Source organism: Ammospiza caudacuta, chromosome 1 (assembly GCF_027887145.1).
Source record: "Ammospiza caudacuta isolate bAmmCau1 chromosome 1, bAmmCau1.pri, whole genome shotgun sequence".
In the NCBI taxonomy this organism is placed as follows: Eukaryota; Metazoa; Chordata; class Aves; order Passeriformes; family Passerellidae; genus Ammospiza; species Ammospiza caudacuta.
In genome coordinates this window covers 134,375,664-134,388,598 of record NC_080593.1, presented here as the reverse complement: position 1 = coordinate 134,388,598, position 12,935 = coordinate 134,375,664, and the positions used below count along the sequence as shown (strand labels likewise).

The window sequence follows — 12,935 nt, the reverse complement described above, 5'->3', positions numbered from 1 at the left end:
CCTCGTGTATCACAGACATGAGTCTTTCTTGTAACTTTACCAATCTTTTCCATCTGGTATTGTACTTAACAGGTGGATTTTCTGAGACACTTCACACTATGAAGTATGTTAAGGATTGTACCTTCAGTTCTATTTGATTTGCAATTTATTCAATGTTTCTCTCTCTGCATTCTAGTTTGCACAGTCCTCATCTATTCCAGAAAAGACAGAGAGGAGAGCAGCTGATCTTTTCTGTAAAAGTATTTCTTCAGAGACAACCCCACTAGTTGGGGGTTGCCATTTCCCTCCACTTCTTTCCACTGCTTAGCAGGCAAAACACCACTGCACTACGCCTGAATGTTCTGGAAAAGGCTGTGCCAAAAACAGGACTGCATTCAGGTTTTGTTATGCCTTCCACATGTAGGAAAGGCAACATCATTGCTTACTGAAGACAGTGTAAAATACCTCTAAAAATATGTGGATTTAACCTATTGTAGTTATTATTCATAAAGTAACATGGCCTGTAGGCCTGATCTGACCTACAGAGGCCACTGGATTGAGATCAAAACTGATTCTGAGAAAGCGAGGGAAATTAACACAGGGCACAAATCCTTCTTACGCTTCCTAATCTGTTCAATCTGCATGTTATATGGAATAACAACTCTTCCTAAACTCAGCTGACATGTGGCTCAGCTTTGCAAAGTGTTCAACAGCAATACTGGCTTATGGCACTTGCTGGCCTGAGTTTTGCCACACCAGTTCCTGCAGTGTGCTGTCCTGGCTTTGATGTGTATTAGCTGGTGCAAGCAGCCAGATGATGAAGCAGATCAGGGAATTCACTCAACCTCACAAACTGCTCAGCACATGTTTTACTTAAAGCTGGATCAAAATGGCATACAAACAGCTCTGCCATCCCAGAGGATGGTAGACTATACACTGTGACATGGTGGCAGGAACAAGGAGAGAGAGGTAGGCATTGTTAAAGGTCACTTTGTAATGTTGAACTGTACCCTCTGAATATCAGGTTGCAGGTGCACCAATATATTTAGACAACGGGAACTGGAATTAAAGGGTACGCTCACTCCAATTGTTACAACAGTCTCTGACACGTGTCCACTGTCACTCTCTCCCAAGTAATTCCTACACGTGGCTTAAGTAGGAACTGAAAATTGCCTGGAGCAATTTTCTATAAGCAGAGTGCAAGCAGCCCCTCGGTTTTAGGGATAAAAGAGTTTAAGGTTATTCGATCTCTATGCCAGAAAGCAGTACAATTCTTGCTTAACCTACAAGCGCAGAAATGAATCATCAGCCCAAAACTCTCACCATTCACCTGTTAGAACAGAAGCCTGTAGAGATTATTCTTACACATCTCCACTCAGTGCTTGCAAAAGGCCCTGCTTACATTCTACTTTAACTTAAAACTTCTCCCTGCTCTTCAGTTCACAGTGACTGCAGATCCCTCAGGCCAGGTCTAAACTGACAGCTCAGACTCATTCTGCCTGTAATGTGAACTAGTAAGGTGCAAGCAGGAGATGCATTGCCACAGTACACAGCATCATGGCCAGGTTAATTAGTGCTGATAAGAGACAGATCAAGTCAAGGATTGTGCTCAAGAGGCCCAAAGCTGAAGAGTTTAATGCACAGTGTGAGCTCAGACTTGCTCAAAACAGCTTCACTAAATCTGGGCCTCTTACCAGTATGCTGTAACCTTGAGCTGAAGGGACTAGTCTATTGCTGAGACACTGTTTCACTCCATATGCTAGTTCATTATCCAGCTCCTCTCTGTTTTGACTGCCAACAAATAATGATGTTTTTCAACACTTCTCCACTAGGAACTGAATGCACAAACATCACATCATAAATGCCACCCAACATCTGCCAGGCAGTTACCAACTTCCCATGACTATCACCTAGGCTGAACCTGAGCAAGTGATTTACTGACAATCTGTGTCACATCCTCTTACCTATCACACCCTAGATCATCCAAACACCAATGCTTATGAATGGCCCACAGGTATTCGGTTAAAATATCACAAGAAATTATTTCTAACAAAAAAACTCCCTATGTATTCTAAAATTATTGTTACTTAGGTTATGTAAAACCAAATATTGCAACTGAAAATATCAGTTTTGGTACAAATCTTACATCACCAATGCAAATATGCTGATACTGATAAGATATTCACAGAAAATAAATGAACGAAAAGCCAGGCTTTTTCACTTTGCCTATTTAACAGGCAGTTAAAATTCTTGAAAATACTATTGCTTACTCTATGAGTTATTCTAGAACAGTATCAGTAGCTTAGCTGAGCAAAATCCCTCAGCTGGTCCCATAGTGAATAGGGTATCTATGTAACTGAGATAATGACAAGGACTAGATTTCAAGTAAAGTATTTCAAAAATTAAGCAACAGATTAGTGACTTGCTTTAGATTATCTGCAAATTTATTAAGCAAAACCAGAGTGCTCAATCAGGGGAAATTATTTGTTTTCTCACATTCCACTTATTGTAGAGCTCTTCGTGCACTTCACGGTGCTTTTCTGTACTGATTCAACATACTACACAAATGAAATATCTGAAAATAACTTTGAATGTGTGAATACTTTCAATAGTGCTTATTTTAATCAGCCTTAACCATCAAATAAAAGCTAGTCACATTATGTTTGAGATTTCTGTAACTGTAATTCAAATCAAGCAAATGCCTTTTCTTATTTTCATTCTAGCAGTTTGAGCTTCCTAAGACCATTCTCCTTCTGCCCTCTAAGTTCTTTTCTTATCCAACACTTTAAGCCTGCAAGCAATATGTAGAGCTGAGCAGACAATCTCATAAATAGTTCAAGACCTTGAAAAGCACAATGCAGCCCGTTCCTAATTTTCTTCCAAAATAAGGCACAATACAAGCAAAAGCTTCCACTGAAAAGAAAAATATTTTTAATGCAATCCAGTTACAGAAATCCATGACAACACGCAATTAATGGACTGCATGATAGCAATCGCTAATGTGATTCATTACATTCAATTCATTACAAAAGCCAGATGACTATTCTGTGGTCATGCTTTTCCTGAACATGGACATCTAACACATTCTTTCAAGGCCATAAATAGGTGCAATACCTGATGAACTATGTAATGCATGTGGTCACATCCTGAAGCATGAAATACAAAAATCCCTTCAGTTAAACCACTTGACTTGATCCAAGGTGACTTTTATGTCTTTCTTCTTAGACCAATGCCCCTGCAAAACTTGTCAGACTCTGCTGCCTTCATTCCTGCTAGCCCAGACAGGGAGGAGCAGCAGAGACCACCACTTTCCATGGTAGGACAATGGCTGGACAAAACTTAAATGCACCCAAAAAACCCAGAGCCACTTTTCATAGCATTGTAGCTAAAGAAATGCAGTTACAACTATGAATTATGTTCACCTTAAATATCTATTAAGCACATCCTGAGAGATGTATCTGTGCTGAGCAGTTCATTCTCATGCCTGTTCCACTGCTTTGTTATGATGAAATGAGAGGAAATCCAATTTGTAGTTCACTGCCCAACTCTCCTTGCATTTATATTAATGCAATAGCACCTACAAATATAAGCACATGCACCACACACAGAGAATGTGCATATGTGAACACTGTACACACCGAAAAATTATGTCTGGGATTTTTTAGAAATGGGTGCCTAAAATTAGATTTACATATTCACACTGAGATGAGAGTACTTTGAAGTCCAGCTTTCACACATGAGCTAAGATTTTCAAAGCCTGGTGAAAGAATTTCTAAAAATGTTAAACTGCTCTGCCTCTGAATGTAATATATACATGCTTACATGTGTCTATAGTGAAAATGTTATGTATTTTGTAAAGGATTATAAGAGTTTTTTCTCGGTTGACTTTGACTACAGAAATGAATTCATTGAAGAATTGAATGAAGGTGAGAGTAAGTACAAACACAAATATATAACATTGCAACAGCCCTGTAGACACCGCACACCTTACAGGAATTGCAAATGCTTTAAGTAACACCATGCTGAAAGCCAGTTCAGCAACTGGAAACATGTCAAATTTCACTCTCATTTACACCTATACCAATTTGTAGCAACTCCATTGAGTGAAACAGTGATATTGTTGATGAGATTAAAATAAGAGCAGTCTATGAGCCTCCATCTGTATATGAGTACTAAACAAGTGTAGTCTGAACATATAGTAGAAGTAGTATAATCAAACAAGCTCAAAGAAACTTTGCTGTGGAGAAGGGATGGGAGCCAAGAGTTTAGATACACAACCCTTCTCCTTAGCTTCTCTTCAAGGTGTGTGAACACATTTCCACAGTCCTCTGGATCTGCAGCCACCCCTCCCACTCCTGCTCAGACTGAGTCTATGTCTGCCCAACAAATGAAAACTAAATAATATCCTCACATATGTAAGTACATATCCAGATCTGCCATCACCTTCTATGCTCTCAGCCAAGGCAATAAAACACAGCTCTGCAGCTTTGGACTTACAAAATATGTGATCACAAGCTGCATGTGCTTAAAATTCGTCATCAGCCTTCACAGAACATATTTAAAAACATCCCAATCATCACAAAATGTGGATTAAATTAGTATAGCCAGACTAGGCTTTGCTTCACAGCAGTGTTTTCCTCAGCTTCTCCTGCTTCAGTTTCCAGAAAGTGATTCCACTGGCATAAAATTAAAATCAAAACAGCACTAACTGACCAAAGGATATAGTTTTTTTTTTTTGACACCTATTTCATTCTTCATAAAATCTCCTCCCAAGAAAAAGGAACTACACATGGTATCAGTGGCCTATTGCTGTGAAGTATACAATTCAAATTCCAAAACTTGCCAACAGTCACACATAATAGCAAAAGGAATGGGTTTTTTCCCTACTTTTCTTTATTATGTGCTTAGTAATAGATTTTTATTAGAAAAATTCAAGACAGCAAATGTAATGTTCCATATGCAAAAAAAAAAAAGGTACACCAGAACTGCTATTTCTGGTTTTCTTTTTTTTCCAATATAAATAAACAGTAGGAGAAGACTTTCTGAGTAGCCAATATTTGTTTCCCCTCCTTTCCTTTCCCACAGTAAAGAGGTGACTGACATTAAAAAAAGGGAAAAAAACTATGACTAGTTAAAAAAATAGACTGGAGAAGTTTTATTCCATTGACATCTGTCCTGCTACATCTTTGCTTATGGCAGAGGAGAGCAATCTCAATGATGTAGATGTTGCCTTCTGGTTCCATCCCTTTTCCTAACAGACAAAAGATAGGGGAATTGCTGTTTTGTGAGAAATGGGGAAATTTTGAAATTTTCCGTACACATTCAAAAATGTCCAAACATTTTTTGCTGTTGCTATTATTTCAGAAATTATATCTAAAATTTTCATTCTGATAAGCATTTCCTGATCCAAAACAACCAAATTTCATGTCAAAGTATGCAACATATTTCAAATAAAAGCATCAAAATGTAACATTTTCCCTCTTTTAAGCTGAAAAGGAAGGCTGATAGTGGCCAGGTTTTTTTGAGTATGCAATGGCACTACTCAGGACAAGGAAGATAGAGGCACACTACGTTCATAAAAACACAGAGAAGGTAAACAGTAAAAGAAAACAGAAAAGTTGAAGTGGTAAGAGTAAAGACAACTCTTCACTAGTAGGGTAGGTAGAAATGGCAATCTGCCACAAGAAGGGCTTCTCTATGGAGACAAGAAAACAGGTCCATGCTCCAGCTGGTAGCTGGAGGTGGAACCCCAGAGATGTTCGGGCCACCACTAGTCCCCAAGCTCTTCTCCATCTCAGAGCTACAGTGACATCACAGCCTCAGCCCTAGGATGAGGCACCTTTCTTCTGGACAAGTCAGTGTTCTCCACACCACAGACCTATGTCACAGCATATGTCACAGCTGAGACATTCACGATACACAGAGCATCACCATGCAATGTCAGAAGGCTTTTAGCATCTGCCCATACAGACTAACATCATATCACTTCAGAGGGCTGCAAGTGTCTGCCCTTCCTGTTCTTTAGCCCAACCTTTTATACTTTCACCTTACATGCATTGTACCTGTGTGCCTTCTGTTCCCTTTGGTGACTGGTCAGTGCAGCTCAGCACTCCATGGCTCATTGCTGTCAATGCTGTTCACCTGCTTCTCACAGCTGCAGCCCACTGGGGATGAGGCTGGCTGCAGCCCCACTCCCAAATACCACAAACTGTGTGCCTACATACCTACAAAGGCCCAGCTTTACCCACAAAGTTTTATCTGTTAGTTCAGGTGGGCACTGCTCTTTCTCCTCCTCCGCTGCCACAGCAGGACTCAGGAGTCCTACCCAGTCCCCTTCCCTGCCCCATGGCTCCCCATGCGTGATGCCAATGAACACCACCTCCATCACCAAGTCACCGCTCTCACTCTACCAAAGTGAGTAGCTTTGTGCTTTCCAAAGCAAAAAGAGAACACATTTTCATTCATAACTTTTACTCCTTCCCAGGGGATTTGCTCCAAAGAACCCCCGGGCTATGCCTGTATAAGCTCCAGCTCCAGATCAAGCTGGCAAGTCAGGAGATATAGAACAGACAATAGGCAGACCTTTGAGTCTACAAATTGAAGGTTGAATGATTGGCAAACAACCTCTCCTCATGAAAAATTATGCTACAGCAACACAATAGTAATGGGAGCCAAAAGTATGTCTATTCCTGATTTGTAGACCAGGTTTTAGTTATGCTATAATCCTCTCAGTATGCCTGCTTAGGATCCCACAATCACACAAGTCATGAACACTACCCACAAATCCTGCAGCTTCCATGCCGAGCAAGTGACACACCAGATGAAGAGGGATGGAAAATATACATGTGGAATTGTTCTGGGAACTTAAAGCACACATAACAGTAAACAAAGCAAATATGGTACAAAACCTGTTGCTATTTTCACAGCATTTGTGGAGCTAAGCTGCATAAATGCAGAAGGATGCATACTGCCTCACACCTTTCCTCAGATTCCAGCAAATTAAGCACAGCAGCACAAACAGCAGCAGGGAGAAGGAAACGCTCTGCAGAAGAGCTTCCCGTTTGCTGCTGCACTACAGGTACATATTTGGGTATGTGAGTGAGAGATGAGCAAGAAGTATTAAAATTACTTTTCCTCACGGTTTCTTCTACAGCCTTGGTTGCTCGTGGAGATTTGAACAGGGAGAGATCCCTTGGTGCCATCCTCCCTCCTCCAGGTAGAGCTAAAGCCAGTTTGAAAAGGTTGCTGTGGTTGTCCCCTGTCCACCTGGGGCAAGGCTTCACAAAGCCATTGCCACTTTGGTCTGAAATAACTAGAAGGCTCTCTCTGCTCCCCACTGAGAAGGCAGTGCCACTGTCAGATACTGGAGCACTAGCTTAAGTGGCACTACAGACAAATTTTGGCTGGTGTCAGGAGAGATGGCTGAAAGCCAGTTGACAGGGAAGAACAGTATCAATCTCTGTGCTGGGGGAATCCTCTGAAAATGCTACTGAAGCAAACAGCAACTGCTAGTGGCATAGAGGCAAACAAAACACGAGTGATCCTGTTCTCATGGAGAAGAGAAAAAGGCAAACGGCTGAACTGAAGTAATCAACATGAACTTGAACCATGGCACAGGGCAAACATGTGGCACACCGTATGGAAACTCAGAACAAAACAGAAAGCTTGGAACAAAATGAAATTAAAAATCTGCTTCTATTTCAAATTACTCCACTAAACATCTAACTGAAAATTGTGTTGGAAGTTGATATGACTTTGTGACATGTTGTTCCTTGAAGGCTGCCATTTTCCATCAAAAAAAAGGTATGAAAAACGTTTCAATCTGGTTACCTTCTATCCAGCCAGGCTAGAAAACATTAAGTTGTAAGCTAAAAAATAACATCACACCATTAGTCAGCATGAAATAGCTGTTCAGCCAGCATCTATCATAATGTTTTCAACAATTCATAGATACCAAATGCCTGGAAAAGAAGGCCAGTAATCACTCCAAGCATGGATTTTGAACTTTAAATGCATTTGATGAATAAATTTTTTTTAAAGACAGGCCCTGTGCAGCCTCACTTTGCTTACTGTTTCTAGATATAATCTACCTTAGAAAAGGTGACCAAATGTCCATCTCCAAAACAACAGAGCCTGGGTGCTCTGTGTTCTGAGGGATCATCTGTTGAACAGCTTAACACTAAAACATCCCTGCAAAAGTACCTAAGTGTCAAATCTAAGTCATAAAGAATGACTGCATTTAAAACAAAATCTTTCTGTGTAATTTCTAATAAGTATTTGAATGAAATCAGGCCAAGGAGAATCAGGAAGATTTAAAATGAAGAATCTAGAGCATCTCTCCTGTGAGGAAAGACTGAGAGATCTGATAGTACTTACCTAGGAGAAAAGAGTAGGTTCAAAGAGGATTTCATCAGTGTATAGAAATACTTGACAGGAGGGTGCAAAGAGGACAGAGCCAGGGTCTTCTCAGTGGTGCTCTGTCACAGGACTAGCAATGGGCACACACAGAAACACATAAGAAAAAAACCTTCTACTTTGAGGATAGTCAAATACAGGAAGAGAGGTTGTGGAATTCCTATACTTGGAGATATTTAAAAAACATCTGAACACTGATCTGGGCAACCAGCTCTAGGTGGCCCTGCTTAAGCAGGGCAGATGGATGAGATGACCTCCACTGGTCTCTGTCAACCTCAACCATCCTGTGACTAATGGATGAATTATTACCAGTTATGCAAAACTACATAAGAACAAAAAAATCAAGCAGTAATCACAAAAAAAACCCACTAAAACCCAGAAAACAACACCACTTTTATATTCATTAGGGCAATATTGGATTGTATTTGTCAATAATACACCTATTTGTCCTATAATACACCTAATGGCATAATGAGACTACAGGGCTCACTCCACCAAGCTCAGCTACCAGGCCAAAAGACAGCCCAAAATGGTTACACATAAAACTCAAACACACCTGCAAAACTTGAGTTTTAAATCATATCCACACATTTTCAAACTCACCTTCTTACATCAATTAAGTTCAGAGAGCTGATTTCCATTGGCAAACGCTATAGTGCTAACAGTGAATGACCAGAGTAGGAGCTGAAACAACCATTATCAGAGCAAAAGGCAGAGCACTGTCTATTCATGCTCTCTGTTCTCTAAGGAGTATTACAATCACAGAAACACCTCCTAAGTTATGTAGTTTATTTGCCTGCCAGCATGAGATTCTTCCCTACAATAATTTTTAACACTTGTTTTCACCAACTTAAGAGCAATGTGTCTAAAGAAAATGAGTTTACTATGAATGCACCCCCATAACCCTAGCTCTTTCACCTTGACAATGTATGTTGTAAACAACCTTTTTTCCCCCAGACACTTGTTGTTTTCTGCATATTTAAACAGATGTGTGGGCTTAGTAACTGTAAAACAAAGTCATTTACTTAAATAACTGTGTACAGATTAAAGTATTTCATTTTATATATAAACTTTCAAAATACTGTGACTCTTTTATATTATTTAACATACAGAGACAGAATCCTCATATATGGATTTCAAAAATAACTCACCTTTGCGTTTAAGCAAAGAAAGAGGGATTTGCATTTGCAATGTATCTACATGAAGGTACATGTGTGCATGCACATATTTTGTATACATTTACCTAAATAAGTATTAGTCAAGGATAGAAAAAGTCCTAAGGAAAAAAATTACCATGTTTAATACATCCATTAGTGTGAGAAATTAAACAGGAGAATCAGGAAAGTTCCAACAGGTCAGAAACATTGTGAAGCCACTTTGCTGCAGTATTTCCCTAGTGTTTCCAAACACACAGCATATACTTTATCTGAAGTCACTTAAAATACTGTCTTCAGAAAGCTGAATGACTTACTCAACAGCATTTATAAAATGAAGTTTTTAAAGAGGAATGCTACGTTTTGTTACTAATGGGCCTTGCTGGGAAAAAAAAAAAGTTATGTTTTTATTTTAAGCACACAAACTTTTCTTTCAAACTCTTACCTATTTGTTTCCTGTACTGGTCAACGGGAGTCCTTGATGTGGAGGCATCTTTTCTACCCATTGTTTTCAATCCAAAAATCACTGTCAGTATCAAAAAAACCAAACAAACAAACAAAAAAAAAAACCAAAACAAAAACCACAACATTATTCCTAAATAAATTACTAACAAAATCAATTGCTTATAACATCAGAAAAATGGTAACAAGCAACATTTACATGATTACACACAAAGACATAAGCCTTCCCAGAGTACAATGAGACACTGGAGTTAATCATCACTATTCTGAAGACCATTAGATACATTCTAAACATACCTTTTTCTCCATTGCATGGGTTATTAACATTATAGAATGCCTGTTAGTTTGAATGAAAATAAAGAAAAAAGAAAGTATTTAAAATTATTACACTGTAATTCAGCATTTGGTACCACTGTAATTCAGCATTTGGTACCACGAATTATATTCCTATATAATTTATTTCTTTAATAAACCAGGGAATGAATGTAGTATTGTGAGCTGTTTCCATTATTGAAAATACATTTACACCACACTTAGGAGTCGGAGGCAGGATTAGTCTGTGTGCATCCACAGGTGAAATTGCTCAGGAAAACCACCTGCAGACAAGCAGATACTTAAAATACAGCAACCCCACTCTCTCTTATTTTCCTGCCATGGGCTCTAGATATCTGTGAATGAATAGAAAATGGAGAACAAAAGTGAAAGCTGGGGCTGTATGCATTTTACACCTCTCAGGCATGGTATTGATAGTTTAAATTACCTTCATTGCATTTCAGTAACAAGCAGCCAGATTCTTGAATGGGATTCTCATGTTGCACAGCCATGTTGCACACATCCTCACAAGGAGGTGACACTAGGACTGCACAAGGAACTGCATAATCATCCATACAAAGATGTTCCTTCTGGTATACTGGCGTTTCCACACCATTCTTGTAACTGAACAAGCATAATCTGAACACTGCTCTAGTAAATTCCTGATGTATCTTTTACCATTCAAAACCTTATGGTTTTATATTCATCCCTCACAGAGCTGCCTCTCAAGTGGCAGATACTACAAACACACTCATTTCACCTCTTTTTCCCTGGTTATGAACTAACTGGCTGTTACAGTCATGCTTATTGCTCAAAACACTGGGATCGAACCATTTTAGCTGGGCTGGAGACATTACTCACCACAGTGATGATAAGCCCCACCATCTGACTCCCTCTACAACACAAGAGTCCAACATAAACACCCACACTCATGAGAGGCCTGATGTTTTCAAGAAGTGTCAGATTTACTGTTCAAGCACTGAAGATGCACAGCAGCCAACCCCTGCCTTTTCCCAACTGGCCCTGGTGAGAAGCATGCCAAGGGCAAACTTCGGCTGAATCATCCTGGGTAGCCACAAACCATGTGCAGATCGTGCACATATGGCCATGGAGTTATCTGCAAGAGTTGTACTTTTCTGTCAGGCATAACCAGCTGTGCTACAGCAAGACAAGAGTCCCTGGTTGCTGCCAAGGCACACTTTCTGGGAAGTGCAACCCTGGAAGGCACTGAGATGCCAAATCACGGCCCAAAAAGCATGCCATGGCACTGCTGAACACTACTGCCAGCATCCCAAATTTATTTTCTCCATAGCCTCAAACATGATTTAAAATATAGCCACAGAAATGATGCCCACTAGTTATTTGTGCATTTTAACACCACAAAGTTTATTATTTTATTTTTATCTGTTCTTCTATTATGCTTCACAGGATTGGGATGTATTTCATAACATTCACATCACAATAATTAGAATGGAAAAATAAAAGTACAATTTGAACTTTCAGCTAACTGAGGAGGTAACAGATACATTTTTACGCTGCAAAACTAGATATTGGCTTTTTTATGCCACTGCTAAGAGACTGTTTTGACTTGCCTTTTGCAATTTCCATAGTATACTAATGGTTTATAACAAAACATCAGCTGTGAAAGATGTTTGCAGTTTTAGCAATGCCAATACAACAGAAGAAGAAAACACAGGCAAAGATTATTTCCTGACTTAAAATAAGCCACAGAGATACTGGCATTTGCCTGTGTGGCTCAGTGTCACCAACTCTGGCATCTAGAACCTTGAGTCCTCTTTGTTCTTCAAAGGGATGCAATCATCATCATTCATTCCCACTGCTTTGATGGTTACATAGCAAATGCCTGAGAAACCCATGGAGACACTGGCACACAGAGCCCAGGGTCTAATAAGACAGCTATTTGCATAGAAGATCAGCCACAATTTAGAATGTGTTGTGATAGATGTGGAAAGGGAATAACAGATCTATACTAGCATGTTTGAAACAGATTTTTTTCACAATTTAATTCGTTGGGGACTACGGCTCATCACCTTCTCTTGTAAAGAATCCCACATTCTTGGGCAACTTGCCATGAGGTAGATTTAAACTAAAATATGGATTAATAAGAGGTAATATTTATTATCTATGAACCTTGCTGTAGGAGTGGTTTTCAATGCAACTTTCTAACCATTTTTTGATTTTAAAAAAGCCTGAAACCTTTGCTGAGTTACAAAACTAATCTTCCCCATTTAAAATAGGAGTGGTCATCCTACAATAATTGGTGATCTTTACTGTAAAAGAAATTTACACTCAGGTCTCTGACCCTTTTGCTGCTTCTGACAGCAGCAAATGGAGGATCTTCTGGAGATTCCTCCTGTATTTCTTTGCCAAACCAAAGGGGTAGGCAGCACACCATGCTGCATCATGCATCCCAAGCCTCAAATCCCTAAAGTTTTAATGACCACATAACCATTTAAAAAACCATGTAAAGGAGCTTATCACTGCTTTTACTGAAAATACTTGACAAGTAATTTCAGATAATATGAAAGCAATGTGAGCTGTCCTCAACTTTCAAGCTTTTATAAAAGATGGTCTTAAGAAAACAAAGTGAGG

The 12,935-nt window shown here is 39.4% G+C and overlaps 1 protein-coding gene across 2 annotated transcripts in view; it reads right to left on the bottom strand.

The window, feature by feature from the left end:
* Positions 1–12,935, bottom strand: part of TRIQK (triple QxxK/R motif containing) — a 58,031-nt gene that overhangs the window by 30,278 nt on the left and 14,818 nt on the right. For both annotated transcript variants that reach the window (XM_058814294.1, XM_058814302.1), the window contains exon 3: positions 9,994–10,074. In XM_058814294.1, coding sequence (XP_058670277.1) covers positions 9,994–10,054 — 61 coding nt within the window. In that variant the 5' untranslated portion in view covers positions 10,055–10,074. The remainder of the gene's footprint in view (positions 1–9,993; positions 10,075–12,935) is intronic.